General features: G+C 41.5%; 1 protein-coding gene across 4 annotated transcripts in view; it reads left to right on the top strand.

Annotated features, from left to right (window-relative positions):
• The window catches only part of USP7 (ubiquitin specific peptidase 7), a 264,238-nt gene that overhangs the window by 233,330 nt on the left and 17,617 nt on the right, over window positions 1-13,291 (top strand). For all 4 annotated transcript variants that reach the window (XM_089692216.1, XM_089692212.1, XM_089692209.1 and 1 more), the window contains one exon: window positions 9,448-9,519. In XM_089692216.1, coding sequence (XP_089548342.1) covers window positions 9,448-9,519 — 72 coding nt within the window. The remainder of the gene's footprint in view (window positions 1-9,447; window positions 9,520-13,291) is intronic.

Below are 13,291 nucleotides of genomic sequence, written 5' to 3'. Positions count from 1 at the left end.
TTGCATCAGAGCAGGAACAGATTTTAACATTGGTCTCTGTATCTGATTTTAGCTTTATCTCAGGCATGCAGCAAACTGCCTACCTGCAGAAGCAGAATTTTCTGCATCTGTCACAATTTTTCAGACACCCATGCCACATGTCTTACTACAGCCATCTTTGTACAGGGCTCTAAAACGCCTTGTGCCTTCTTAAGCTCCTCTGTCTCTACCTGTATTGGATCCCTAATCTGTCAAACTCTGTCTACACAAATAGTGATCTGTTCCTGTAATTGGTTCTGTAGTCTGTAAACTTCTTTGTAACAATTGAAGATGCTCCTTCATTCAAGGATTCTGCATATAAAAAGTTTTAGATGCTTCTGAAGAGGAACTCTATGCTCTGGCAGACATAGCCCTGCAACTTTCTCTTGCTGAAATTTCAGTTTGTCAAATTGCAGCAGACTTGACCAGGGTGATAAACAATCAAGATGACCTTTTCAAAATGCAGATCACTTCACTGCTCTTCCCTGTGGAGGAAGTCTGTTAGTTTCCCTCTCTCTGGGTCAAAAATGTCCCAGACCGATGGGTTCTTTTGGTGGTTTAGATAGGTTTCAAAGTAGAATTCAAAACTCTACCCTTTTAACTACATTCTCATCTCAAATCAACCCAACAGAATGCCCCGATCCTTCTCTTGTCCCAGGTAGTAGTTGTTCCAGCACCTCTAAAAGACGGGTTAAAAAATTGTATTAAAACCTGTTCACGGTACCAAAGTCCAACAGGCGGATTGGTCCTATTCTGGACTTAAGATACCCTCAATAAATACCTTCAAATGCCAAAATTTTGTATGGAATCAGCAAAGTCAATAATTGTCTCTCATACAGGTAATACCTGGTATCCGTAGACATGCAAGATGCTATCTGCATATTCCCATCTATCCAACTCATCAGTGCTTTGTGTTTGAAGTGGCAGACGGTTATTTCCAGTTTCCAGCCTTCTCAGAACTCAGGACTTCCAGGTCACAGATTACCCAAGGGCCTCCTCTCCTCCCTTCCAGCTGTCTGCAAATGCCCACTATACAATTCAGATACTCCAGGCATCTCAGCTAATTACTGAACTCCTCCACTCTTCCTACCACTCCATCCCCCACAGCTATTTCCTCCTGTACCACTATCCCCTCCCTCCTAGATTGTAAGCTCTGGGACAAATTCGAAGCTAAGGGGTTTCCCCAGCCCCCCCCAAGAAATACATTTTCATTTCTCTCAGCGCCCACACTCATGGCGTGAGATCAAAGAAACATCTTCCGACAAGGAGCTTCTCCATGAGGGATCTAGGCCTCATGGTAACCACCGTCAATGCTGTTACCATTCTCCCACATTTGGAGTGTCTCCAGTCTTATCTTTACCAGTAGGGAAATCATTCCCCCATTCGTAAAAGAAAAATGATATTGTTGCCAACTTTTCAGGCTGGGGAGAAGTGTTCCAGACCTTCACGGTCCAGGAAACATGGTCACCAATGGAAGCCAAGCTGCCTATCAACATCTGGAGCTCAGATCCATATTGATGGCTCTGTGACACTGGACCCCTCCTCCTGCAAGGGCACCCAGTCATTGTGCAATCAGTGTTACTGTTGTGGCTTACATCATCCACCAAAGGTAATGGCAGCCTTGAAGGAAGCAGGCCAGATAATGTAATGGACAGAAACTCATCATTCAGCAATCTTTGTGGCAGTCCTCCCAAGAGTGGACTGGTTAAGTGGGACTACCTCAGCCAATACCAGATATTGATACCACGGGGAATGGGTCAGAAATGGGGAACTCCTAGATGTAGAAGTACTAGCCCCCAGATTAAACTACCTCTGTTTATGCCAGGATGAAGGATCCTTTAGCACTGGGGCTTTGGATACCCTTGCATTTCCCTGGTCTCCGTTAAGGCAGATTGTTGCCTGCCACCAGCGTGATTGCTGCATTGTGTGCTCAAAAAGTTAGAGCAAGAGAGGAAGATTGATTCTTGTTACTACAAACTGTCCAAAAAGAACCTGGTACACAGACTTGCTTAGACTTCTAGCAGATGAACTCAGGCTGCTCCCCACCAGATGCTGTCTCAGGAGTTGAAATTCTGCTCTGAGGGGTTTCTATTCCATCCTGTTTCTCAATCTCTGTCTTAAACGGCATGCCTTTTAAAGCCAAGGTCTTAAAGTGTAACTAAAGGCAAAACTATTTTGATATAGTGGAGAGGGATTGGAACATCTGTCAGAATTTATTGCTGTGTGCGCCACTATTGCGGAGGTGTACCCTCTCTATTTGTCCTGTCTACCATTATCATTCAAAGTGAAATGAAGAGTTCCTAATTTTGAGTTGATATCAGAACAGTAATAGAGGGGAAATCTTTCAATGGGGACACTAGTTCTGGGTACCCTAGTGACACCTCGGGATTTCCTCACTTTGGAGGAATTTCCTCTCACTGTTTTGGCTATGGTATGGAAAGTAAAGGGAAGTCTCCCCTATGGCACACAGATGGCAAAAAAACTTACAGGAGTTATAACCCTCCCTTACTATTCAAAATTAGAAAAAAAAAGGTTTGTCTTTAGTTAAACTTTAAGAGATAGAGGAATCTCTGAGTTTGTGATTCCTACTTTTCTGAAAGCAAGAAAAACACTTCAAGATCTACTATCATGCATGTAAATCTATTTTTTGAGGCGTGAAAACAAGCAATTCAACACCAGAGAATATTCTGCCTTGCATTCTAGCCTTCCTATTTTCAGGTCTTGACCAGAATTTAGCCCTAAGCACTCAAAGATCAGCTTTTGGCCTTTTTCATTCTGGCATCAAGCCTATGTTTGCAGCATCTTCTGTTTCCTTGGTATACCAGCTTCGTTCTCTATCCCCTGCAGAAATTGCCATTTCACCTCTTCAAGGTATTCCCTTAGATGACCTCTCCTGCACAGTGACTTTTTAGGTTGCTGTCTCATCTGTCAGACCTGTCTCTGAACTGGTGGTTCCCTCTTGTAAGGAGTAGTTCATCATCCTTCGCAATAAGGTAGTCTTACTCCCAAGACCAACCTTTCTTCCTAAGGTGGTATCAGTCTTCCTCCTCAATGAGAACATGGTCCTCCATCCTTATACCCTGTTTCAAAGCATTAAAAGGTAATCTCTCTTCACTGCATGGACATAAAGCCATTAGAGGCTACCTGAAAGCATTCTGGAGAGGGGTCATTTGATCCTTCTCGCTGGATAACCGTAAAAAGCTCACAGGAGGGTACAAACGTCTAGCACATTACCTTTATTAGCAAGAAAATGCACAAATACATACTCACAAATGTTGCTGAAAAAAAGAACATCAAATCACATCTATTCCAGCATTGTTTCCTGGCATATATTCCAGCATTGTTTCCTGGCTAAAAAAAGGTTACGGTAATGCACTAGGAGTTTGCACCCTCCTGTGTGCTTTTCGCAGTTATCCAATGACAACAATTTATCTGTGGAATTTCCCTATCTGAGGAGGGATGCACTAATTAGGCATTCTTATCCTTGCTTGCTATTTACAGTTGAATGTCTTCACTTCTTGAGTACTGGAGAGTCTGTATTGCAGTATGGTTTGAAGAACTTGTTGTCATTTGTCCTTTGCCTAATTGCTGTTCAACCTTCTCATTCATTCCTTGGGAACATCTCAGGGGATGTCTCCAGGTCTATGAGTACTTTACTTTGTCCTGCACTGTATGATTTCAACTTGGAGTACAGTATGGTACACATACCACTCTTTCATCCCTTCCTTTGTTACTCTGAATTGCTTGCTGCAAAACTAAGGGCTGGGGTAGGGTTATAGGAGAAGCACCCAAGGGGTTGTCCTTGAAAGCTTTGCTCCAGTCACCTGAAGGTACGAACCTAAAAACCCAGGGACTGTCCTGTACTGTACTTCAAGATAAGGAATTGACAGGTAAGACAAAATTCTGCTTTTTTTTTTTTGTTTTTTGTTTAAATATCATTTTGGTCCTAATGCATTTTTGGTTCTGTGTTTTGGAAGTTTGTCAGACAGCAGAAAATGCTCTGCCAGTAGCTTAGAAGGGCAGAGAACTGTTTAAACAAAAATAACACAAAAACAATATCCTTACTACTGGGAGGAGGAAGTTGGGAGCTGGCGTTTTTGCTCTCATCATTTGAAGGTAGTGTCCTAATTAGATGTTTTTCTTTTGTAGCTAGAGTCCTGCTTTCAAGAGATTTTCTTGGTTCCCTTTTAACTCAAGTTTGTCCCCTATTCTGCCAGGGTGAGTTTTAAATGGCAGATCAGTGGTCCTTTTTACCCATTGTCATCCATAAACCACACTGGATGAATAGCAGTCTGGGGACTAATCCTTAAGGTAATCACTGTGTACCAAGCTGTGATTAGTTGACTTGATACACACTGTACCAAGCCAAATCAAGGGGCTATTATTGATCATCACAACGATCACATGGTACTATTTACAGTTTTGATTCCTCCCCTTCCCCTTACAACAGGGAAGGAAAGAAATCCTGTACCTGCAAAAGGGGACAGAATGAATGGATTAGCAGCTGCAGATTTATCCTTTCTTTTTCAGTGACAGGGTTTTTTTAGTCCCTTTCATGCCCCCTCCTTCCTGCCACTGTACATTGCAGTACTCCTTCCTCTGTGTACGATTTGTACATTAATGTATATTGTGCACCATGCTCAACCTCTGTGTTTCACCTTTTCAGTACAAGCATGTTTTATTTCCAAACAATTGTGGCAAAGTATGAGATCACCTTGGGGTGCTTGCTTTCCAAGAGGGTCATTTTCAGGGGTTTTCATAATATTTTGGCATTTTTATTTTAACAGAAGTTAGGGAAACAGGTTTTTTTAATTTTTGGCCTTTTTCCTTTTTTTGTATTTAAAAATAAAAAAAAAACATCAGTTAAAAAATACCACCAAAAGCTCTATCTGTTTATAGAAAACAAATTATATAAAACTCACTTGAGAACAGTGTGCATGACAGATTAATTGTCAAACTATCTCAGTGCCAACTGATAAATGGCCTGGTAACAAAGGGGTGTTATAGGCTGGTACTAAACTGGTTACAGATAACCGTTTGATTACATGCTCCAGATTGTGATATAAGTGATCTAGGAGTTGCACTAACAACAATGTAGAAGACAACTTATTGACAGTTGGTGTCGCTATGAAGCATTTTTTGGCCTTTAAATGCTGAGATTAAAATGAGCCTCTAAATGTCCTAATGTACATGAACACCTAAGATGACACTGAGCTGCTTTAACAGGCAAAACTCATGTAGAAGCACCATTTAAACCCTGTGCTTGGCCCCTCACAGTGAGAAGTGGATAAAATAATCCCCAGCACCTTATATTTATAGTGTAGTAAGATGGAATCTTTGGGGAGGGGGGGGGGGGCTTCAGGAGAAACTTGCATTGTACAAAGTTAATGGGGCAAAAGTATGGACCCCTTTCAATTAAGCATTTATTCTCAGGAGGATATCAGCTATGTATGCAACTATGTTTATATTAGGAGTATTGAGATTGTGGAAAAGTTTTGTATCCCACATTAGCATGCAGTTATTGACAAATCAACTCAATCTTTCTTTTACAACAAATAGTCCTATTAAAGTACAACTGTTTTTTTTCCCTCCATTTTAGATAGAGTAAGGCAAGGTTATAACCTCTGTCAGTTTTTTTTTGTCATCTGTGTCCCATTGGGGAGATTTACCTTCACTTCTCTCCCATAGCCCAAGCAGGAGGTGAGATTAAATCCCTTCTAATCCTTCTCCATTCTCTCCAAAACAAAAAAAAGTTTTGCCTATAGTTATATTTTAAGGAGATCATTCAGATACACTAGACAGAACAGGTGAATCCAGCCTTGGTGACCAGTTTTTATAAATATTTTTTTCTAAGCGTGAGTTGATTGATGCTTTCTATTGGTCACATGTGGGTGGTATGTGGGACAGCTATTTTTGAGCAATTAGTTCCTGGGCTTTAAATTTATAGCCTAGTTTTCAGATGGTCAGGCTTGTTCTAAGACTGTTTTTAGGCAATAGATTCCTATCAGTTTAGGATACCTATCCTGAGATTGGTTATTAGGTAGAGAATAATATGTTAATGACTTGAAATATATCTTCCCAGTACCTAAAAAGTTGTAGACCTCTTCTCATCCTATGAATAAGGGTTCCTGTGTCCCTGTTACATCTTTTGAATAGAGTAGAGTTGTAATTCTGTCAGGTTTCTGTATTGTTTTGTTTTTGCCCTCTGTGTCCCATTGGCAAGATTTCCCTTCACTTTCTTTCCAATAACTGCAGGAAAAAGATCTAGTGTCCCCATCCCTCTATTCCTGTTCTGATGACAACTAAGAATGTGATTTCATCTTATATGTTCACTCTCTGTGACAGTCACAAGGGAAAATGGAGAGGGTGAATCTCCTTAACTGGGACATAGATGGCAATAAAAACCCTTGAAAGATGTTCTAATTCCTCTCCACTTTGTCCAAAAAAAGTTTTGCCTTTTAATAATGCTTTAAATTGGGTATTTCCGATCGCTCAAAACATTTCTTTAAGACTTAGGTCAGAGACATATATTGGCCATTTTGAGTAACTTCTTTGGATCATTGTCAAGTTGTACAGGTCACCCAAATTTTTCAGACCAATCCTGCAATAGAATTTTCGAATGAATCCTATTTTCGTTAGGTTTGAGGCTTCTGTGGTGTTTTTACGTTATGTGAATAACATGGTGTAAACTAAAAGGTTTTATGGCATTTGTTCAGAGAACATTATTTTACAGTGAGTATGATAGCACAGGCTTTTTCTTCAAGTACGGTAAATCTATGAGAAAAACATTGAGGCTGTCATGCTGACCTTATTTCATTATTTTAAGTCACTGTCTTTCATTCTTGTTATTTGGTAGGTGACTCTCGTATTAAATATCAGAAATTGGCAGTGCTGTATGTGTTGTAATACAAACCAGATCTTACGTTCCATAAATATATCAATAAAATATAAATTCATGAAATAAATGAACAACTTTGTATAAATGTCTTAGAAAAATTAAGTGCAATTTGCAAAGCAAAAAGATTCTCCCTGTTATGTGTGTATGGTAACTCTTCCAAAGAAATGTATGTAAAACATCTTTTTTTTTTTTTTTTTCTGCCACCTGTGTCCCATTTTGGAGATTTCTCTTCATTTTCTATCCCTTAGCCAACCAGGAAGTGAGAGGAAACCCCTGCAAATAAAGGGGATGCCCAGGTCACCAGAAGTAGTAACCTCATTGGAAGATTTAATCTCTAACTTTTTTGGGGACAACCCAACTGTGGGATTTTCTTTACTTAAGCTTTCAATGATAATGGAAAACAGGACAATAGAGAGGGTGAATCTACCTAATGGGGGTCACAAACGGCAATCAAATCACAGGTGTTCTAATACTTCTCTGCTCTATCCAAAACTTTAAAAAAAAATGCATGTGCATGGGAGCCCTCGGCTGCGGCACGGGCTCTAAAGGTCCGGCACGGCTATGCCGTTCCTTCAGAGCGCATTCACGGTTACTTCACCAGCTGCATGCTGTGTGAATATCCTAATTAGTGCAAGTATAGGCGATATTTACAATACCTATAAGTTGAACAAAAGACTTTACTACGACTTTAACTGGAAGAAAGTACCTTCTATTGTCTCAATGTATGTAGGCCACCCTTTGGCTTGTTCACAAGATGAACTAGACAATGTAGGATTTGTAGTGTGCTTAGAACATTGCACATGAACGCAACTAATGTACTCTGCTCATTCCAAACAAACAGAAGTGAGGGGGGAAAAGGAGAAGTTCGGGATCACACAGAGTACATAGCAAGGAGGCAGAAAAACACAGCAAGAAACCATGGCCTTTAACCCTTTTGCTGCCAAGTGTATGGACCTGGCAAGCAAGAAGCAGTCTTGTAGGGTCTTGTGCAGGCAGTCCCATTGATGTCATTTGGAATGTAGCAGCTGCATGAACATAGCCGTTGCTCCCACTTTGACATCCATGTGAGTCCAGTTGTATGTCCCTAAGCGCATACTGCATTTGGGGTCATACACCTACTCAAATGTCAGATTGGGAACAGCGGCTATGACTATCCAGCTATTGCATCCCAATTGACATGAATACACTTTAGTACATCCCATGTGAACAAGGCCTTCGTAGCAATTTAGCAGGAACTTTGTAAGTTGTGTTGTGTGCACTACTGATTTTAGTGTATTTTTTGTGAAAATGGCAATTTGATGAACATTTGCGCAACTACTGCGGGGCATAAAATAATCAGTAGCCCTTTTTTTTTTTTATTCTACAGGTCAGGTGCTTTCAGAAAATATATAGTTTGGGTGGGGTGTTTTCAAATCCTGAAAGCTGTAAGTGAAAAATGGAAACCTCCAGCTATTGAGTTGAAGTTGATTTTATTTAGTTTTGCACACATTCTGTTTTCAGAATTTCACAAAAAGTCGCAATATAAAATCTACCAATATTTATTAACTCAATACAGTTTTAACGTTTTATATTTGGTAGGAATTTAGCAGGAAATTTTGTGAATTTTGCCTTGTATGTATCCACTAAAAATGATTTTAGTGTATTTTAAATGAAAATAGCAATTTGAATATTTGCAAAACTATTGCGGGCCTAAAAAATAAATAGAGCATTTTTTTTATTCTATAGGTTATGTGCTTTCAGAAAATATATGGTTTTGGGGTCTTTTACAAATTCTGTAAGTTGTACGTGAAAAATGATAACCCAGATTTTTATAGTAAATTCCTATTTACAGTTTTGCGTACCTTCCGGTTTCCCCATTTCACAAAAAAGGCACAATTTAAAATTTACAGAAATCTGTTATTAATTCAGTACCATTTTTTAACTTTTATATTTAGCTGGAATTTTGTAAATTTCGCCATGTATGTATCCACTAAAAATGAGTTTAGTGTATTTTTAGCTAAAATATTGTTTTGATAAACATTTGCGCAAATATCACAGGGCCTAATAAATGAGTAGCACCTTCCTCTTATTCTACTGGTCCTGTGTGTTCAGAAAATGCATGGTTTTGGGGGCTCTTTCACAAACTCTGAAAGGTGTAAGGGAAAAATAGAAACAAAAACATCCTGGCCTGGCAGCGAAAGCTATGTATGTATGTATAGGGACTATTTTTGGAGAATAAGGGTGTAGCTCAGTGTCACTTTGAGCTAAATGCACAGCCATAGAATGTTGGAAGAGGCAGCTTTAGATCCCTAGGTGTCACTCTAGGGATTTTTTATCATGTGTTTTTAGTATTATGCTGTGTGCTCTCAATCCCTCTTGAAAGCATTTTGTACTAATTTCCATGTTTTTAGAGATTTTAACATTTGTCTGAATTGGCCCGTTAACCTTTTGTAACAGACTAGGAATAAAAAAAAAATCACATTGAATGCATTTCACTTTTGACCTACATGTTTGTTTTTTTTTGTTTTTTTTTTTTTGTTTTTTTTTTTCAGGGAGAGCCTTTCCGAGAGGTCATGAAAAGGATTCAAGCTATGCTGGACATCCAGGAAAAAGAGTTTGAAAAGGTAGCAATTAAGTTGGAGTTTTCACTTGTGTATCTTTTCGCTGTAATGAACTGTAGAGATAAGTTCTCTTACATTACACTTCTTTTGCAAGTTTATATTTTTATGCAGAAAAACACTGTTGCCACATAGATTGCGTTTCATTCATAGAAGCTACATACAGCTTATGTGAATATTGGAGGGGGCAGAAAGGGCAGACATAATCGGCACTCTTGATGAGTGTTTGTCACAGGTCCGTCAGCTCTATTAACCCCCTCCACACTGGAAGATTACAGCCATGGGGTAGAGGGAGATCGGAGGAGTTTCACAGTTTTCCCCTCAGTTGCTCTCCTAGTGACAACAAATTGTCACCGGAATATGGAGTGGAAAGAAATCTTCCCAAAAGGGACAAAAATAGCCTCTAAAAGCCTGACCTTAAACAGGAGCTGGCTTTCTTGGATACTAGGGTGGCTGGGCTGGAGCAGGGATAGGGATCGGTGTCGCACACCGTGCAGGCCCTACAGACTTCCAGAACTGAGCTCTCTGACCAAGTCATCCAGCTGCAGCCACTCTTAAATGACCTGGAAAGCCGCAGGCCCACACGGAACTGCCGTCTCAGCGCTTAACGAGGGCCGCAGAAGTCGCTGCTTGATTCCTCCAATTATTTTTTTTCTGAACAGTTTTCTGTTGTGCATTTTACTGCTATTAGTCGTTTATTGTGGGCCCTCGGCTCCCTTTCACATGCCTCTTCGGTTGTATAGGGGAAGCCAACCTTCGGCCCAGAGGGTTTCATTGCATTGGATGAGAGGGCGCATTCCAACTGTGTACCTTTTGGCCACGTGTCTGTCCTGTGGCCTGCGAAGATGCCTGGGAGCACGCGCTGCCCTCTGCTGGGGTGCGGTGCTGCGCATGGAGTGCTGGTCTCTATTGGAGGCATGGGCGTATTGGGTTTGCATCCTTGCTACCCTGCCTGCCGAGGCCGGAAATTGGCTCTCCTTCTACTGCATGGTCCTTCTTTGCTCCGCAGGCCAGACGCATGGACCTGGGCTTTCCCTGGGACAAGGGGAGTGTTTCCTTTTTGAACAATAACTATTGTCCTTACTGTACTCTGTGGAAATGTGTATTTGCCTGCGACATACATTTTTCCCGGGGGCGGGTCTGCTCTCTTGTAGAGTTGGATATGTTAGTACCTGTTTAGGTTGGCAGGTATGTCTACAAGTACATTTGACTGTTGACTGCACCTGTATGTTTTTCTGTATTCCGTAGCATTGCTATTTACCTTTTTCCCCTCCTGGGACTATCACAGATTAATATTATCTTACATGTATTGTTGATATATCATACTGGCCTGCCAGATCTGGACGATTATGGATATGGGGAAGCCCACCTGGCCGGCACTCTTTGCTTGTTCGTGCCTTTTCCCCCTCCCCCACTTTACCGCTTTAGGGTCACTCTGCCCTTGTGGCAGTAGCTTTCCTAGTAAGGAAACTTTCTCTGTAGACGGTCTCCCTAACGTTCTCTTCTACTTTTTTTTCTGCTTTCTGCTCCCCCCCCCCTTTTTTTAATTTAAATTTCCCCTGGGTACGGGGTCCCGGCTGCACTCCTTTTAGCTGCCATGGCTTTTAGATTCCATTCTTGGAATGTCAAGGGGTTTAATTTAGCTGAGAAGTGCTCCAGTTGCCTCACTGAAGCTTGGAAACGCAGAGTGCAGGTAGCGTTTCTCCAGGAGACCTATTTTCGCTCTGATCTGGTCCCAAAACTCACTGATAAACATTTCAGTCTGGCCTACCGTTGCCCGTCTCCTACGACTAAATCTAAAGGAACGAATATCCTTATACCAAAAACCCTTGCCTGGCAGTTTCTCGATGAACGTCGTGATCAATCAGTCATGATGAACGTCGGCAGGTTCTTGCTCTTAAAGGGCATAATCCATTCTCAGACTTTCACCCTGGTGAACATTTACCTTCCTAACACAAACCAGCTGGAGGTTCTGAAACCTTTTACGTGTTTTGGAGTCCTTCCTTGAGGGTACTCTGGTATTAGGAGGGGACTTCAACTTCACTCTAGACCCCTATAAGTACTCCTCAACGGGCTCGTCCCCGATGTTGCGGAAAGATAGACTTCGTCTTTGAGACCTTTTACACACCTACCAATTAGTCGATATTTGGAGGATCCTGCACCCACAAGAGCGCAACTATACCTTTTTTTCTACAGTACATAGCTCCTATTTTAGGATTGACTTTTCCCTGACACAACATCGGACGATTCCCATGATCTCTGTCTGATATAGGCCACATTGCACTCTCTGATCACGCGCCAGTTTCTTTGGAACTAGTCCTGTCCAATGTGACCCCCCCGCCTTTCTGTGTGGGCTGCTTACAAATGTTACCTTAGAGGTATTTTAATAAAGCTCGGCCATATCAGTAAACAGCGTGTGAAGACTGTATCTGACCTCTTGACGAAACTTCATACCCCGAAACTGCAAACTAAAGACAAACCAGACCGTGCTTCTGAGGCGGAATTGGTGCGTATTCGGGAAGCGATCAGGGACCATTTTTTCCGTAACGTGATGCAAATCTTTCTTAATACATGCCGAACATTTTATGAATACAGTGACAATTGTGGTCAATTATTAGCTAATGCGTTGAGAGACTGGCTATCTAGGTCTTATACCAAACTCCATACCTCTACAAAGGCCTTCCGAGAATTTTACCTAAAACTTTATAACATAGACCTGGTCCCTCCTACTTCCTCGATTTTGTCCTACCTTGGATTCCATTTGGGAGTATCTCTACGACGCTAATCTCCCTACCTTTGCCCAAGAAGAACAGGAGTCGCTTTCTCAACCCATCTCAGCGGAGGAATTTGCTGCGGCCACAGCCTCTACCCAAACAGGGAAGGCTTCTAGACCAGACGGTTTTTCTCTGCTTTATTATAAAACGTTCCATGATTGCTTGGCGCCTCATTTCCAGTCTTCTTTTAATGCTATTTTAGAAGGACATGCCATCCCTCAGGATATGTTATGGGCTGCCGTCAGTCATTCCGAAACCTGATAAGGATCCCCTGTTATGCTCCAGTTGTTATAGGCCTATCTCCCTTCTGAACTGTGACCTTAAAATCTTGGCTTTGTGTCTGAATGCGTTTATGCCACATCTCATCGCACCTAATGATTCATACCGACACGAGAAGCTAGAGACAATACTATCCGTACGTTAAATGTTATTGAGCAAGCTGGGAGATCTAGCGTCCCTATCATGCTTTTGTTCACTGACGCTGAGAAGGCGTTCGATTATGTAGACCTGGAGGTTTTTTCAGGAGACACTACGCCATGTTGGGATGCCCACTCCCATTTTACGATCGGTCTCCGCTTTATACACTAACCCCACTGCCTCTGTTCGCATGAATGGTCTAGAACACAGGTGTCAAACTGACGGCCCTCCAGCTGTTTTAAACTACAAGTCCCATGAGGCATTGCAAGATTGACAGTTACAAGCATGACTCCCAAAGGCAGAGGCATGATGGAACTTGTAATTTCGCAACAGCTGGAGGGATGCCAGTGTGACACCCATGTTCTAGAATCTGACCCCTTCCCAATTTCTAACGGCACCAGACAGGGTTGCCGTATGTCACCTTTACTATTTGTACTTACCTTAGAACCTTTTCTCCGTCGTGCCAACTCCAACCCGAACATTAGCGGGGTTCGGGTGGGGGCATTGCAACACAAAGCGATGGCCTATGCTGATGACCTTTTTTGTTCTATATTTCCAATCCAGTGACTTCACTGCCTTCTTTGTTA

Source organism: Staurois parvus, unplaced genomic scaffold, assembly GCF_062004578.1.
Source record: "Staurois parvus isolate SC_StPar_1 unplaced genomic scaffold, SC_StPar_1.0 ptg000022l, whole genome shotgun sequence".
NCBI lineage: Eukaryota > Metazoa > Chordata > Amphibia > Anura > Ranidae > Staurois > Staurois parvus.
Note: the sequence above shows the minus strand (reverse complement) of the source record. Positions and strands in the feature narration are given on the sequence as shown.